The sequence below is a fragment of the Hyposmocoma kahamanoa genome, unplaced genomic scaffold (genome assembly GCF_003589595.1).
Source record: "Hyposmocoma kahamanoa isolate Upper Pololo Valley unplaced genomic scaffold, ASM358959v1 78, whole genome shotgun sequence".
NCBI classification, from domain to species: domain Eukaryota; kingdom Metazoa; phylum Arthropoda; class Insecta; order Lepidoptera; family Cosmopterigidae; genus Hyposmocoma; species Hyposmocoma kahamanoa.
Genome location: NW_020653945.1, coordinates 20774844 through 20791953, shown reverse-complemented (window position 1 = coordinate 20791953; position 17110 = coordinate 20774844). Strand labels below are relative to the sequence as shown.

General features: G+C 34.2%; 1 protein-coding gene, 1 long non-coding RNA gene and 1 pseudogene across 2 annotated transcripts; 2 read left to right on the top strand and 1 right to left on the bottom strand.

Annotated features, from left to right (window-relative positions):
• Positions 1-2790: 2790 nt before the first annotated feature.
• Positions 2791-5845, top strand: LOC113232729 (annotated as a pseudogene).
• A 1369-nt stretch (positions 5846-7214) lies between these two features.
• On the top strand, positions 7215-8651 carry LOC113232728. Its single transcript, XR_003310648.1, has 3 exons — positions 7215-7302; positions 7471-7582; positions 8633-8651. It is a non-coding gene; the product is annotated as an uncharacterized LOC113232728 (long non-coding RNA).
• Positions 8652-9057: 406 nt separating this feature from the next.
• On the bottom strand, positions 9058-15314 carry LOC113233299 (probable uridine nucleosidase 2). The gene is made up of 6 exons (XM_026468369.1): positions 14935-15314; positions 12205-12376; positions 11778-11894; positions 11121-11257; positions 10159-10372; positions 9058-9349 (listed from the first exon to the last, which is right to left on the bottom strand). Exons 1-6 carry the CDS (start codon positions 15196-15198, stop codon positions 9219-9221), a joined length of 1035 nt encoding a protein of 344 aa, XP_026324154.1. The 5' UTR covers positions 15199-15314; the 3' UTR covers positions 9058-9218.
• Positions 15315-17110: the final 1796 nt, after the last annotated feature.

Genomic DNA, 17110 nt, shown 5'->3' with positions numbered 1-17110 from the left:
TATGCAGAAGGAAAAGCGTGGGAGATAGGACGGATCCCTGCGGTACGGTATTTATCATTCGTACAATAATATGAACGTGTTATATAATTGTCTTTGTTGTCGTTATAGAAGCTCTCGAATGCTTACTTAAATAATGGAAACGCTCGTCAATATATGGCAGTCCTCATGGAAGAATGGCATAAGTGGAATTACGCCAAAAGTTTATTTTTCCATTAGATACAGAAAAATATAAGCCACAATCTCTCCAATTCTTCTAACACTATCTACAGTATATATATTAGTCGATGGAGTTACAAAAATTGGAGAGGATGTGGGTTATATTTTTCTGTATCTAATGGAGAAATAAACGTTTTTGACATAACTCCACTTATGCTATTCTTCCATGAAGGGTGCGAATGGTTTTTTATCCCCTAGTTTGCCACCCATAGAGGTGGAATATTTTCTTCAAATTTCAATGGAATTACTACATCAAAATCGGTTCCCAAATTCTTTATCTCTAGAGTTATCGCGTACCATACGTACAAAAAAAAACATAGAGTTGAATTGAGAATCTCCTCCTTTTTGAAGTCGGTTAAAAAGATGACAAATCGAAAGTTTGTCATTATCATGCGATTTGTTAGTTCACAAAAAATATATAGAAGGCACTTCTTTGAATTTATGGTCGAGACTAAGTAACCTTTTAGCATTTAAAATATTAAAGTACAGACTCAGTTTCTTTATATATTATATTACATTTATGTATTATTGTATATATTGTTGAAGCGTTATTAGGTATTTACTTAAAATAATAAACCTAATGTAACATGTTATGTCAGACACAGAGTAACTTTTTTTCATTTTGTTGAAATGCTTGGGAACGCGATGTGCCGTCTGATAAATATATTGCTTTAAACTACTTCTCTTGTTATTAATTCTAACAGATTATGGACAAAAAGGGAAAGAATACAGATATATTAAAATAAAGGAATAAATGCAAAATGAAAATATAAAACTGAAGAAAAGAAACGAAGAAATAAATAATATAAAAATAAAAGCAGTAAATCAGGGTACAAATGGCGTCGTCAAATTTTCCTCAATTGCAAGCAGGAAATTTCAACTATTGGTTATCCGTGTGGAATGTATTAGGGAGGAGAAAGGGTCATCGAGCATCCTAAATAATGAAAACGTAAGTAAAATAAGTGAAGAAGAAAACACGAAAGCAAACGCAAAGGCCAAAAACATTTTTGTGCAAAACGCCCAAAGAAATAACAACACTTTAAAAGAAATATTCCAAAGTAAACGTATCATAACCATCACACAACTAAGAAGAAAACCAATAAATTTAAAACAATCGTAACAAGAAAAGATTCATAAGAAGATTATTTTGAAAAATTTGACAATATCACAAGAGAGCTGGGCTGCTTAATATAATGTGACAAGATAGCATACCTACTAACTGGACTACAAGACAAATACGATACAGTAATAACTGCTATATAGTGCAAATCGGGATTTCAGGGAACTGCATTAAAGCTACAATTTGTAAAAGCAAGACTACTTCACTAGGAGTTTAAGGGTCATATTCTAGAACTCTACTCAATGCTCAAGTCAGGATTGCACTGGAAACACAAGCACTGGAAATACGACACTAACAGCAGGGACTTGAGTATGATTTTCAGTTCTCACTGCAATACTCAAGTCCTGACTTGAGCATTGAGTAGAGTTCTAGAATACCACTCTAAGATCCTCGAAAATAATTTTCCACCGACAACTGACAACTAGGAGACGGCATTCGTAACATGTTTCAAGTGTAACAAACCGGAACGTGTATCTAAGGACTGTCACAGACGCAACTGGCGGGGATGCGGGAGATCAAGGAGTCGATGCCGAGCATATCCACGTGACTCGAAACAATATGATCATTTTATTTTATTTTACTAGAGGAGCTTTGACAACATTTTAAATTTGATTAATCAGATACCAATTAAAAGCTTCCACATATGAAAATAAGAAAATAACACTACCATAACATAAACTAACACTTCTAGGAGAACACAACAATCGCTTTAACAGTCACATGATAAGAAGTTATTAGTCATAATAGTTTTTATATTCTTAACGCTGTTACAGAAAACATCTATGCGTACGTCATCACTGAGTTGATTAAATAATGTTAATGATCTTGGTAGCTAACTATTAATTCTAAAATTAGTACGACTAAATGGAACATGAAGCAAATTATTCTTACGAAACGTTTTAACTGGAGGTTTAAGTATAATATTACTGAGGAACTCTGGACAATCAATCTTATTCTGTGCATTGTTCAGCAGCAAACATGCATCAGCTATATTTCTCCGCAGATATAAAGGCAACAGGTAAAATTTTTCACAACGGTGCATGTACTCCAAATGGGGCAGTTTAAATTTGTAATTTACTATATTTGATTTATTTACTATACTCTAAAGTAAGTATCGTAGTAGAGATTCCGAATTTGCGATGCATACTTAGGATGGCTACGAATATACCTAAGTGCAATGAAGAATTTTCAGGGTTTTATATTTTTAAACCTTTCTGATGCATGAACGATATAGATATAGTCATATAGCATTGGATGAAGTAGGACGTGATAATTACACCTTCTTGGCCATGGGGAACTTTAACAAAGTTTCAAAAGCGAATAACGAAAATATCGAGTGGGTCATTGATTCCGGATGCACCGAACATTTTGATCATTGAAAACTTGAATAACATATGATCTATATTATAACTTTTGAAAATCGTATCAAGATTTACATCGCCTACGGAGACGATATGGACTTCCGCCAAAAGAGTGCTCAGGTTACCTGGGCAGGCTGGGTGTGCAGCGCAATCGGCCGTTCGGCAGAACGCACTGGTAGACCACTTTATCACTGGTTTAGCATGTACCAGTTCACACCCACTACAACGCAAAAAACAAGTGTATACAATAGACGAAAACGTAGCGAGGCGAGAGCTTGCAAAGGTGGACTAGAGCCCAGCACTTAAAAAATGTGACCCAAATGATATACATAACTTAATTGTACACGAATTTGATAATATATACAATAAATTGCAAACCACAAAAACAATAACTATAGATAGTAAATGTAAGAACAGTTGGATTACAGAGAATTTGACTTAAATGTAAAAAATGTGTTAAATACGTGTGACGAAAAATTGCTTAATGAAAAAAATTACATAAATAACCCCACAGTGTCAATAAAATTTCATAAAATTAATGAGCAAAAATTGTATAAGATAATTTGTAATATTAATAAAAAGAAGAGTCCGGGACTTGACAAAATTAGAGCAAAGGACATAAAATATATTGCCAATAACATAACTCCCGTTTTAACGCATTTGATTAACCAGTGCATTACTACAAGTACGTGTCCAGATAAATTAAAAATTGGAATGGTCAGACCAATCCACAAAAAAGGAAGTTACACTGACTTCAATAACTATAGACCTATTACTATATTATCATGTATAGACAAAATCATTGAAAGGTATTATGGCCAAGAAATAAATAGTTTTTTGTCAAGTAACGGAGTCACTCACGAAAAGCAATTTGGTTTTCAAAAAACAAAAGTACTACAAAGTTGCCAACATTGTTTACAGATGAAGTAAACACTTATACCCAGATAAGCCTTTTTTTTTTTTTTTTTTTTTTGGCGGGGGGGGAAATCTTTACCTGAGTCTCCCTGAGCCCAGGGAGACTCAGGGGTTATGTGGGGACTCTCCCTCCACACTGGAAGATACCCAGATAAGCCTACTGTCCTACATATAGGTCGGTAAGATTAAAAAAATATATCTCTCTACCCACTTATATGGTTTTTATTAGTTATAACAATTCGTAACAAGGAATCTTATTAATATTGTAGTAAAAATTAAAAAACGCTAGTTGTATGTTTTTTTCTGAAATATTTCATCTAAAAGTGTACAATAATAGTAAGTTGCAGATATGTCCAAAATATTATAATTCACATTGAGATTTCATTTTACAAAGTTTTTATATAGTATAGAACCTTTTGTTTCCTATCAAAATTATCGATTGATTGATGTTTGGTAAATAGTGGAAATAAATCGTCATAAAAGGGGGTGGTCTAAATATAGGACAGTAGGCTAATACGGAAAATAATTTCTTTGCAGACCATTAAAAGCGCATGAGATATTAGATGCTTTAGAAAACATCGATGATGATGATGAAGATTACAGAGACAGGGAAATATATATTCTACCACCCCCCGTTGATCCCGACTGATGAAGATTCGGGGGAAGAGGATAATGTGACGCTAAATAACTTGCCCAGAAACATATTACTTCAGCCTGCAGAAGTGTTCGAGGCGAAAAGCATATTTGTGATACTGTGCAAGAACCTGTTGTAAGTCAGACTAAGCGCAGGAGGACTTACGTATGGAGAAAGCAAGATCTAAAAACATGTGCGCTGGAGTGGCCCCAGGTTCAAGGTGCTTTCCAAGATAAACGTCCTATTGAGTGGTTCGGAAACTTTATAGATGAAGATGTGATTTCCTTGTTGGTATCAGAGAGTAACATGTACGCCGTCAAAAAGAATACGCCAGGGGATATAACCGCTAATGAAATGAAATGTTTTATTGGCATTTTGTTGGTCAGCGGTTACGCATGGCTCCCGCGACGAAGTATGTATTGGGAAAACTCTCCTGATACAAAAAATGAGTTGATCGGCTCAGCTATGACTAGGGATAGATTCGATTTTATTTTTCGCCACCTACATGTAAATGATAACCTCGATCTGCAAGACAAATACACAAAAATACGCCCACTTATAACAATGCTGAATAAAAAGTTTTTGGAATTCTCTCCTCTCGATGAACACTACAGCGTAGATGAAGCTATGATCCCTTATTATGGCAGACATAGTTGCAAGCAGCATATCAAGGGAAAGCCGATCCGTTACGGGTTCAAGTCATGGGTTGGAGCTACACGGCTAGGATACGTGTTGTGGTTAGAGCCATATCAAGGTGCCACAACTATGTGTGACCCAAAATATAAAGAATTAGGCTTGGGTGCTAGCGTAGTACTGACATTTTGTGACGTTTTGATTTCACGTGGATTTGATCTTCCTTACCACATTGTTTTTGATAATTTCTTCACTGGAACGCCATTGTTAGAGGAGATAACTAAAAAGGGTTTGCGTTGTACTGGTACGATTCGAGAAAACAGGACGTCTAACTGTCCCCTTGTTTCTTCGAAGACATTGAAGAAAAAGGAACGAGGTGTTTTAGATTACAGGACCACCCATGACAACAAGTTCATTATCGCTAAATGGCATGATAACAACATATTCAGTATTGCTTCCAACGCTGTCGGAATACATCCCATGCAATCTGCAAGACGGTTCTCGCAAAGAGAAAAGAAGAACATTGTCATAGAGGAACCACATATTGTTGCTATTTATAACAAACATATGGGAGGAGTTGATCGGTCTGATGAAAACATTTCTCATTATAGAGTTGGCGTAAGAGGCAAGAAATGGTACATGCCATTACTAACACACATGATCGATCTTGCCGAACACAACGCATGGCAATTATATAAAACAACTCACGGAAAACTCGATCATCTAGGTTTTCGCAGGAGGGTGGCAACAGCTTTGATCGAATCAAACAGAAAAACCGGAAAACGAGGGCCAAGTCGACCCTCTCAACACGAGCATGCTGACAGTAGAAAAGACCAAACTAATCACTTAGTCATTCCACAAGCAAAACAAACTCGCTGCCGGCAATGCCATAAAAAAACATTGACCCGGTGCAAAAAATGTGATGTTGGAGTATGTGTCAAATGTTTTGAAAATTATCATTCTTAACAAAAAAACAAGTTCATTTATAATATCGACCGATTCACTCAATAAATACGTACAATAAAATAAGTTTTATAATTGTCAATATAATGCCTATTCTACTACCTATTATCCTACTGTCCTATATATAGGACGTGTCTTTCCCTGAAAGCCATGCACTGAAAATTTTTTTCAGGATTTTTTAAATATATTTTAAGACATATTTTACTAAATAAATGCAAGTTATGTAATGTATGTCATGAAAAATAGTTTCAGGCTTATCTGGGTTAAATAACAGACAACAAGTATTAGCAGTAATGATCGACTTTAGCAAGGCCTTTGATACTTTAAATTTTGAAACACTATATAGAAAAATGGAGCAAAATGGCATACAGGATCTACTATTGGAGTGGTTTAAGAACTACCACAAACAGAGGTAGAGCACTGTCAGCATAGCTAGGGAGCACAGCAACCTAAAACCCACTCCCCATGGATGTGCTCAAGGATCGATACTGGGCCCAACCGAATATCTGCTGTATGTAAATGACATGTGTAATATATTCCAATACGGCTCTGTTTACCAATTTCCTGATGATACATGTATAATTGTACAGCGCACAAAGATATAGAGGTTGCGCAACATATGATGCAAATGGAATTTAATACATTGTGTAGGTGGGCACATGATGTGGGTTTATCCATAAATTACACCAAAACAAAAGTAATGCATATTCATTCACTACACTTAAAAGTTAATATAAGCCCTCGAGTTGTGGCGCATGATCACCAATGTATGCACTCTCAAAACACTCACTGTTGCTGTGAGCCTCTTGATATTGTTAAAGACCACACGTACCTAGGCATAAAAATTAATCAAAGGTTTTGGTGGGGCCCCCATGTAGACCACGTAGGTAATAGACTGAGAGCCATTTTGGCAAATATTAGTATTATCAAATGTAAGATGCCTTCATACATCGTAGATACAACACATTAAGACTGTTATATTTGTCAATGGCTGACTGGGTAATAAGCTATGGTCTAGCTAGTTATGGCAGAACGTACAAAACATATTTAAAAAAAAAATATATGACTTAGGTACAAATAAGACTGCTAAAGAAAACTGTACCCTTGAAAGTGAAATGCAAATATAAAGATAATTATGCTAAATTATTCCAATACTGTAAAGTTTTAAATGTTTATGATAAAGTAAATTTAGCAATTGTATCTGAGTACCAAGAAAAAGTTCTATTTTTGGAGAAGGAAAAAAGACTATCAAGACTAAGAATATTGCATAGCAATCATACATTTTAACTTCCAAATTATAACAATGTATATGGTAGGAGAATATGGTCGTTTGTACTTCCAGATGTGTTAAACAGGGTACGAAAGAAGTTAGCACAAATATTAGAATCAGCAAATAAAAGGATCTGTACCAGATTGATTAGACGACATTTAGCTAGGGAGAAATATTATATAAGAACTGTGTAAGTAAATATACTAGACTTTGAAATAAGTAATAATGTTAAGATGTAACTGTGGTTGAAAGTTACTAAGGTGCATAATTTTAGAATATAAAAATTTTAGCTTTAGTAAAGTGAAATAACTTTTGTAATTTTTCGAAATAAACAGTTTAAATTTTAATTTTTTTTTAGGTATTTATAACTAACTTCGCAGAAAAGGTTAACATACACAAAATCACAAGAAAAACAGTTGGTGTGTTATACCGACGCAGACTGAGCATACGACAAGGAAGACAGAAAAGGCGTAAGTGGTTACGCCCTTTTCCACAATAGTAACTAGTACTAGCATATTCTCTAATCTTGGGTACAGATACCTACGTGTCCATGACCAAAGCACTTTAAAAATGATTGAGTGCAAGGAAAACAGCAAAAGAACCACGATCATAGATATTAAATACCATTTTATTAAAGATTGTTTAAGAACTTGTTTATAATGAGTTATGTTGTTATATTCACAAAGCCATTACATTATCGTTAAACATAATAATTTCTTAGAAAAACTTAAAGTAATGTAATAGATATTTAATATTTGTTATACCTGTTTGACATTGAAATGCCAATTGTATAAGTTACCGTTCTATAAAGATGTGTGAAGTTTTATAAATCAATTTTATTGTTGTAGCTCCAATACTTTGTATGTGCAATCTTAACTTAAGGAAGTTAACATTGAAAGGGGGTGTTGAGGTTTTATTAGGTATTTACGAAAAAGAATAAAACCAATGTAACATGTTATGTCACACACAGAGTGACTATTTTTTCTTTTTGCTGAAATGGTTAGCACGCGACATGCCATCCGAAGAATATTATATTGCTTTAAACTGTTCCTCTTGTTGTTATTTCTAACATTTGAGCACATAATATTATAACAAACATCGGACTAAGAGAACAACGTTGACAATAACGTGATAGCTGCCATCGATTGGCCTTTTTAAATATTATTACAATCACATCGCGGGTTTACTTATATCATATATTGATCAGGGTTACAAATAGAATTAAGCATCCAAATAAGCGAAGTTACGAGTGCGAAATTTCTTTAGAGATTGGGTATCTGTACTAGTATAGTATCTGTGGTTTTACAGCTTAAAACTTTGAAATTTGTAACTCCAAACGAATGTAATTATTTTGATTGCATTTTTAATAGTTTCATCTCATTCACATTAATCGAGACGCTCGCTGGAGGAACTTACTACGGTAAGGACCTCCACTGGGTGAGGGGCTGTTGAGAGCGCTCTGTCGCGCGTGACCAAGGTGTACCCATCCGTGTACGTTGCTCATCTTCCGTCCCCCGCAGGAACTATCTCACCTATCCATCTCCAGTGTTGGGGAGTAACTGCTGCGCGTGACCAAGGTGTGCCCAGGCCATGCAAACTGCCCTCCCATCAAACCCGTGAGCTTACCCTTTAGCCCGCCGCCGTCAATAGGTTAGTTAGAGTAGTAATCCCGGATGGTTAATGAAGTTCTAGTTTAAAATTAAGGGTGCAAGTATCTTGTAGAAATGATTAATAAACGCTGATTGTTAAAACTTAAGCATTGGTTTCCTTTGTTAGTTATAAAACCTTGGATAATTCCTATAGGTAGTGTACTTATCCCGGTAGCCTCACAGGTAAACGCTACGTTACATGATGTCCGGGAAGAGGCCAGAACCGAGCACTATCGTTTACCTTACAAAGGTCAATGGACTCCACATATTATTATTCCTACTTTTCTATAATTGATGTGAATTTACATTTTTGTAATTTTTTTATTTCTCATTTTATCTGTTTATAGGATATACGCATATTTTTCAATAGGGTTGGTGTAAATAAAACATAACATTTCGTATACAATTTTGCATAATATATTGTTCGTAACAAATAATATATTAAGGAGCACTAAGATCACCGCAATTCTGCTGTAAATATATCCAGTAGAAACGATTTGTACTTTTCTACATCGAAACTATAAGCTACTCTGACATTTGCGTATTCTTCTTTAACAAAATTATTTGTGTTTATTCCCCGTTTATTTCCTGGAATACGATACAAATTAGATATACACTAAAACAGGATTATGAAACAAAATATCAACCAAAATATTTGGAAATATTCTCTTCTTTGTTCCAACTATAGGTATTTTTTGTTACTACAAAAGTATGTACAAGTTATCGGATGTCAGAGCATGGCCTATGCCATCACAGTATTTTAATTTATTGTTAACAGGTACTTACAAAACAGCTATGTTAACAAAGAGTATAGTTGGGATGGCACTAAAAATATATAACAAACTATTGGAAAACATGAAATCGTTACCACTAGCATTATTCACAAAGAAACTGACATCGCTATTAACTGATAAATATTATTAATGATTATCTACATGACAACTCACAATTATTGAATTCAATCACATTTTATATTACTTTTTTAATATTTTTAACTCACATCTGACACGAATTGTATTTTTTGATAGAAATTTATTTTGGTATTTAACGGAATTACTATTATTTTAATATTTCTATGCCGCTTGTTGGAAAAATGTACTGAACTTTTTTAAATTTTGTAACATCTGCTTTTATTGTACCATATTTACAAGAAATAAATGATATTCTATTCTATTCTATTATGTTTTTTAAATTCCGAGAAAATTTGCTTTCCAATACATAATATGGACTGGACGTCGTTTTCATAACCCGTCATATACTAATGCCCTGCATAAAAGAGCTGTATCAGCATTCATCATTACATTGAATAAACGGCACATAGACGTTACAATAAAAGACTGAGATTCTATAATAATATGTCCTTTGAAACTGTATCATAGAAAAATGGAAAAACTTACCACATAAAATAATATCATTCTTCGAAAACTTGTACTCGGTTACAAAATCAGGTTCTTTCCCGTTCTTCAAAGGTACATTACTTAATGCTATCGCTACAACAGCCGGGTCGAGCAGATTCCACGATTTAGTTTTAGGTAAAGATATCCTTTCATATGAATTAATAGCTTTTATTGAATCCGTGTTTATTTTCCCAAGCTTATTTTTCCGCCAATCCTTAAATCGTAAGCAGAAATAGGTTTCAAAGAGTTGAATCAGAATTTACAAATATCGAAATCAGGAGAGTAAAAAAAAGATTGAAAGATAAAGAAATGGGTAAAAAATAATTAAAGAAAGTGAGTGACAGTCTTAGGTGTGTATAGAAAATGAATGATCTTGAAGTAGAAGACACATGGCATGTTCTAAAACAAGGAATCGTTGAAAGTGCGAAAGAAAGGTGCAATATAAGAGAAGAAGAATGCGTGGTTGGATGCAGAAAACTGAAGAGAGGTATGAGATAATTAAAAATAATATGAATATGTAAATGGAGAATAAAAAAGTCAAAGGACAGAATAGTGTGAAAAGAAATTTGACAACAAATTACGAGATAATAAAAACTATTCTGGAAATGTGTACGGAAAGAAAGGGGAATATGTGTGGCAAGGGATGAAAGCGGTACCTTGATAATGGGTGAGAAGAGCGTTCCAAGACGATGAAAGGATTATTTTGAGTATCTGTTTGTGAGTGATAACCACATTAATTGTCTCAGGTAGTTGACACAAATGTTGACGAGTTAAGCAATGGATGAGATTGTAAAAGCGATGAAAGGAATGAAAAATGGCAATTCGGCAGGGTATTCCGGTTTAAAAATGTTGGGCAAAGAACAAGGTGCCCGTAGAGCTGTAATCATGCCTTTATACAAAGGGAGAGGATCACACCAGGAAGCCAAAAATTACGGCTATTTATTATTATTATATTGACTTACCAGATCTATGTCCAAATAATCAAGCACCTGTGAGAAAGGAACAACTGTAACTTTATCAGGAGTTGCGTATTGAGCTAATATACGGTACGCTTCAACGTCTATGCGTGCATTGAATTCGGGTTTTGGATAACGTTCACCTAAAATTTAGAAATAATGCTATAGTTAACGTTTAAATTAAGTATAAAAAATTCTAATGATCGCGTTTCTACAAATTTTTCTCTTGATTATGACTTCGAGATGGAAATTGCTGCCCCGAAACAGAACTGAGTAAAACTGTCGCAACTAGACCTTTCTTGTATGGTGTCATACAGATTTAGTCTTCCTAACTCTTTACAGAGAAGTCGACTGTTAGTTAACGTTGGCTCGCAAAATATAATCTTAACAACTTTCGATTTGTATAGGCATAGCGTTCAAATTCGATCGTTTTGTTCGTTAATGATGACTCACGTGACAAATATCGATGAAAGTAAAAACTTTACGGTATTTCTTATTCCTGAATTATTCTTTATTTATGCAGTTATCTAAGTTATTTATTTTCGTGTACAAACACATTCCACGCAATATTTCCTTTTTTTATTTTTATTTATTTTTATTTTTATTTTTATTTTATTTCTATTTTATTATATAACTTGACGCTATTGTTTAAAGTACACTTACTTTCGATGTGTCCCGCACCAACATACACATGTGTAAATCGTTGCAAAAACTTAGGATCCAACTTCACAGCCAAAGCTATATTTGTGAGGGATCCGATAACAATCAGAATCAATTTTCCTGAAAGATTGATCAATTAAATTGCATATACAGTTAAAAACAGTCTATAAAAACAAGGGAAAAAATAGCACAGTGCTACCAAGTAGTCTTTGGCAATGAACAAACTTAGGCTTCCTTCAGCAACACATTCACAATCATCATTTCTTTATTTTTGTACATAAATAATAGATAAATCACTAACGTGACTGTGTGACCACATTATTTTGTAACTGACAAGAAAATCTTGTCAGTTACGAAATAATGGATTCCAGAATTCGGTTTAAAATAAACAAACTAAATTTCAGCCATCAAAATAATCATGCAATAACACCTTCATGCTTTTTAGACAATTCTAAAAGAGTTTCGACAGCGCCCTGCTTCTGCGCTGGTACCAGTCCTGTTAATGTCTCGTTATTGTCTCCCAATCCATTTTGGCCGAAGAAATAATCCCTTTCAGATTCTTTATCGATTAGTGAAGAATTTGATCCTCTGTATATTGGTACCTGAACAGAAAAAAGTAAGATCTCCTGAAAGTCAACCTCTGTGCCCTGGTGTGTAAAGTTAAGGACGTCACAAATATATCTAAAAAAAGCGTTCATGGACCAGTAGAGCTTTTTGTGAAGGAATTTTCTTTTGGTTATTTTCTGTTTATAATGCAAACAGCCTTATTTATTTCCTAATATTATGCTACCCGAATTTTGCGAAGAAAAGAAACAAAAAAACAAAATTCGAAAAAGAAACAAAAAATACCGAACTTTGTGAAGAAAAAAAAACAAAATAAAAACCGTAAATGACCATAATTTTAGTTGGCGTAAATAGTGTCAAGTTCTGCCACGTTACCTATTTCTGCCGCCAAGAAGTAATGTGAGCATTGCTGTGTTCTGATTTGATATGGTAAGGGTGCTGGTGAAATTACAGGCACATGCGACGTGTCAACTTATGTCTCAAGGTGACGGCTGCAGTGGCAGTGCCCCTAAGATCTTTGCTATATAAAGCTCTGAGTGGCATTACAACTGTTGTGAATAGGTGTGTCGCTTACCACAGACGCACACTAGCCCGTCCCGTCACTTGGTGTTATAAAAAAGCAAAGAAGTAAATTATTAGCACTTCTTCGTGCGATTAAATGACCTTCCAACCCGCGCGCATACTTTTCGTTATTATTTACGCTAGAAGCGTAGTGACATATAGTCTAACTGCCTCGGTGGCCGAACGGTTACCATGCCGGACTGCCACGCAGAGGTCCCATGTTCGATTCCCAGGCCGGGACAAATATTTGTATGGCTTACATTTACTTCTCTCGTGAGTTTGGGTGTAATTTGTAGTTGTCTATGTGTGTGTCCATGGCACCTGCGACACAGGGTTACCCTAGTGCGGGGCTATGTTGTGTGTGTGCGTTATTATTATATTATATTATATTATTATAGTGACAATATTGCATAAAACAGTTTTCGAAAAAAAAAAGTTTTTTTTTTTGAAAACGAAATCTTCGAATGATACCCACGTCAAGAAAAAATTTGGATGGCGACAAAAAGTAATCTTCGTCGTATCATTTCAGGCAAACTGCAGCTCAGCATAAACAATATTCATACTTACCAATAGACGTAAGGAACGTAACAACAGATTTTAATTTCGTGAATTTAGGGGAATATTCAAGGTAAAAGCTTAATATTAATAAGCAGTAATAAGTAATTCCTTACTTTTAACAATTACTAGAAAATCCACGGTACAATATACAGTTACCACAAAACAAAAAGGTTGAGGAGTATTAGCACATTTTTGGAAATGGTAAAACAACGAGTGTTAGGTAGTACATTGGTAGATATCCTGTGGTATCTCCAAGAAGAAACTCTCATCATACCAGCTCCGTTTATCACATTTTAATATTATGTCATTTGATAATCGAAGAACTCTCTTGGATGTGTCATTTGTATCAAAAATGTTTCATCACGAAATGGAGTGTTCTCACTTCCTTCAAAAATTCAAATTGCGTGTTCCCGTAACAATATTAATCCATTTAGTGTTACATTTCGTAAAATCTTACCGGGCCAAATTCACCAATGTTATGTAGGACGGTAAATAATTACAGTGACATTATTAACATTCACCACGACTCTCCTCTCAAGACTCGTAAAAAAAATTTTATTTACTAAGTTCCATTGACTTACAAATAAATGGACGACGGGTCTAATACAAAAACCACGAAAAAAATGTCCCAAGTCAACCTATTCGAAATTTAAATTGTAATGTCATCGCAGTATCGCGCTGTCAGTCGAACAAACGAAGACTAAAGCGTTAATGACGCTCTGTATACGATTTTAACGCCCTATAAGTTCGGACACTTTTTAGCGCGGACCCGACGTCCATATAATTGTAAGTCAATGCTAAGTTCAGTCAAATAATTCAATCGTAAAAGTAGTGTACGCATCAATTTCTAATCATATTATTTGACAAAAGTGAAAATTTTAGTTAAACACAGTAACGTTTTAGTATATTTTGTTTCCCTGTAAATTTTTGTGGCAATTATATTATTTGTAAAGGTATGATAAGATATATAAGTACCTAATATTGTACACAGATGTTTGTAAACCTAATAAATAAATAAAATATTAAAAGAGCCTAATGATGAGACATTTGATTGTCGATTGAAAGACCTTTTGTTGGATAAAGATCTGTTCAGACATAACTAAGCGTTATTCCCTACCGTTGTGTGGGTAGCGAAAAATACCGCGCGGTATCCCGCCGAGTATTTGTATGAAGTTTCGCGTGCAAAACGAGACCTGGAAATCCAGGTATCCCTCCGCACACTCCGCAAAGCAGGTAGTGACGATTAGTTGACATAAAATGTAATAAATTCGCTACCCACAGCGACAGCGAATAACGATATTCTATGATATTTCACATAATTATTATATTAATTGATTATGTTAAAATTACGATTATATATATATTTTTAAATTTATCAATTTAAAACTATTATAATCTGTAACGATCCTTGATAGATTACACGCAATGCAATGATGTAAAATTTAAAATATGACTTACTTAGTCAGTTGTTACTTACATCTTGTCTTCTAGCGGCTCTCAGAATTTTCTGGTTGTTAATATTCACGTTTTCTTCTATTGTATTACCGTTTACTGTTGTCAAAGCGATTACTTGTGGTCTGAAATATTGAAAAAAATAATTACCACCATTTACAAGTTTCTTACCGTGAAAAGATAGAAGATGAAGGAAGTGAAATATCGACCATAACTTTAACAAAACAACCTTTGTTGTTAGTATAACATGATTTGATTCCGTAGGTACTGAAGTCATAGGCATTTGCATAGCACTAACTATGAAGCATTTAGATTGTGAACTGACACCGCTCCTACAAATAATTTATTGCTATTTTCAAAAAGAAACACACAAAACAAATTAAATATCTCATATAAATATAAAACATATATATACGGGTTTTTTTATCACTAGCCAAATTTTTCAATGAAAATAAAATTTATGTGTGTTTTGATATGACCTCACAAAAAAATGTATTTTAGCAGCGCTAGTCAATGCACCATTAGTAAAAAGTCATATGAAAAATGTGATTCCTATCGAAATAGGACAACAGCATAACGAAATATCTTTTCAAATATTTTACTTAAAGCTGGTAGAATGGAAGTAGGTCTATAGTTACTAAGATCAGGAAAGTTGATCCTAGTAACTATAGACCTACTAGTATAGCCAGTATAACCCAGTATAAGCCAGTTTTGAACAAAATAATTAGTCACCTTACTGCATTTCATCAAATCAGAAAAAATACTTCGGCAACGTACATATTGAATGCAACGGGTAAATGTGGGGAATTTAGATTAAATATTAAGTCTATAACTTTAGTCGACATATCATAGAGACCTTCAGATTTTTAAAATGTATTGATTTAAAAACTTTGATGATATCTTGCGGATTAATATGATGAAAACTAAGTACAAAACATCGACATTATTCTTTGCAAGATCGATAGTTAGAGAACGGGGGGAAATTAATGATTCTCTAGTGTTCACAGCGATATTCGAAAAGCTTGGGTTACTTTATCTTTAGATTTTATAATTTTGTTGTCTAATTCTAGTACTATATCATGTTATTTAACCCTGCCTGTTCATTGTTTGTAAGTAACAAGTGTACACACTCAATTATAAAGTAACGCAATTGGAAATGTTTAGAAAGCTGAATAAATAAACGTAACATAATATCTTTACATATATGTATAAGTTTTGTCATTATTGGGAGAAGGCAAATAGCACATCGACACATCGACAAACTCGTATCTTATAAAGGGTGAGACTGAACAATGCAAGAATTTACTCATTTTAATTTACACAAATTAAAAGTATGTCCAAATACATTGAAAAATAGACTGGTATAGAAATAAACGATCTCCCGACAATGCTACCAATAACAAATAACCGGTAACAAGTGCAACTCTAAGCGGTGATTTATGCTGCATTAATTTACTATGATTACGTACGTTACCTTGGGGCCGGATTAAGAGTTACGAAACTGTATAATTTGAGTACTTAACGCATGTTGTAAAAAAAAGTGCTTACTTAATTTAGCTATGTTTATTTTAGTTAGTCTTATCTTATGACGCAGACAATATGAGTTTGATTCCTAGCAGGGTCATTTAGAAAACTTAACTTAAGTGGTTGTAGCTTATGACAACGATTAGTTTAGAAATAATATTATCTGCCGAAGATTCTAAGGAGGGGCATTTGTTCGGTAAGCGTTTAAAATAGGGTCGTCAAACACGGAATTTAGGGCTGTTAATGACTCTCGAAGTAATATAAAATAAAATACCCACATATTAATCATTATTCACTAATGATTGATCAAAGAAAGAGATTAATCAAAGAAAGCGACTGATGAGGTGCTGATCGACAACGGAGGTCAACGACCAATTAAAAGTACAAAGGTTTTACTCTGAGTATCTTCCAGTACTTGCCTCCAAACAGCTGTTGTTTTTATGATGTAAGGTTGACAACACATACTTTTCAAGCATGCGTAAAGCGTCTCAAGAACCTTGAGATACTGAATTTTTCTGTTTTGTGATATCCGGTGTGGATACAGGTGTTTCACAAATAGTACTGAGGGTCTAGCCAACGTGTCTTTTTGTTAGCGATATCGCCAATGGAATAGAAAGACAATGTATGGGATTGACATAAGCGTACGAAATGTCACGTGATGTAGCGTAATGAACGAT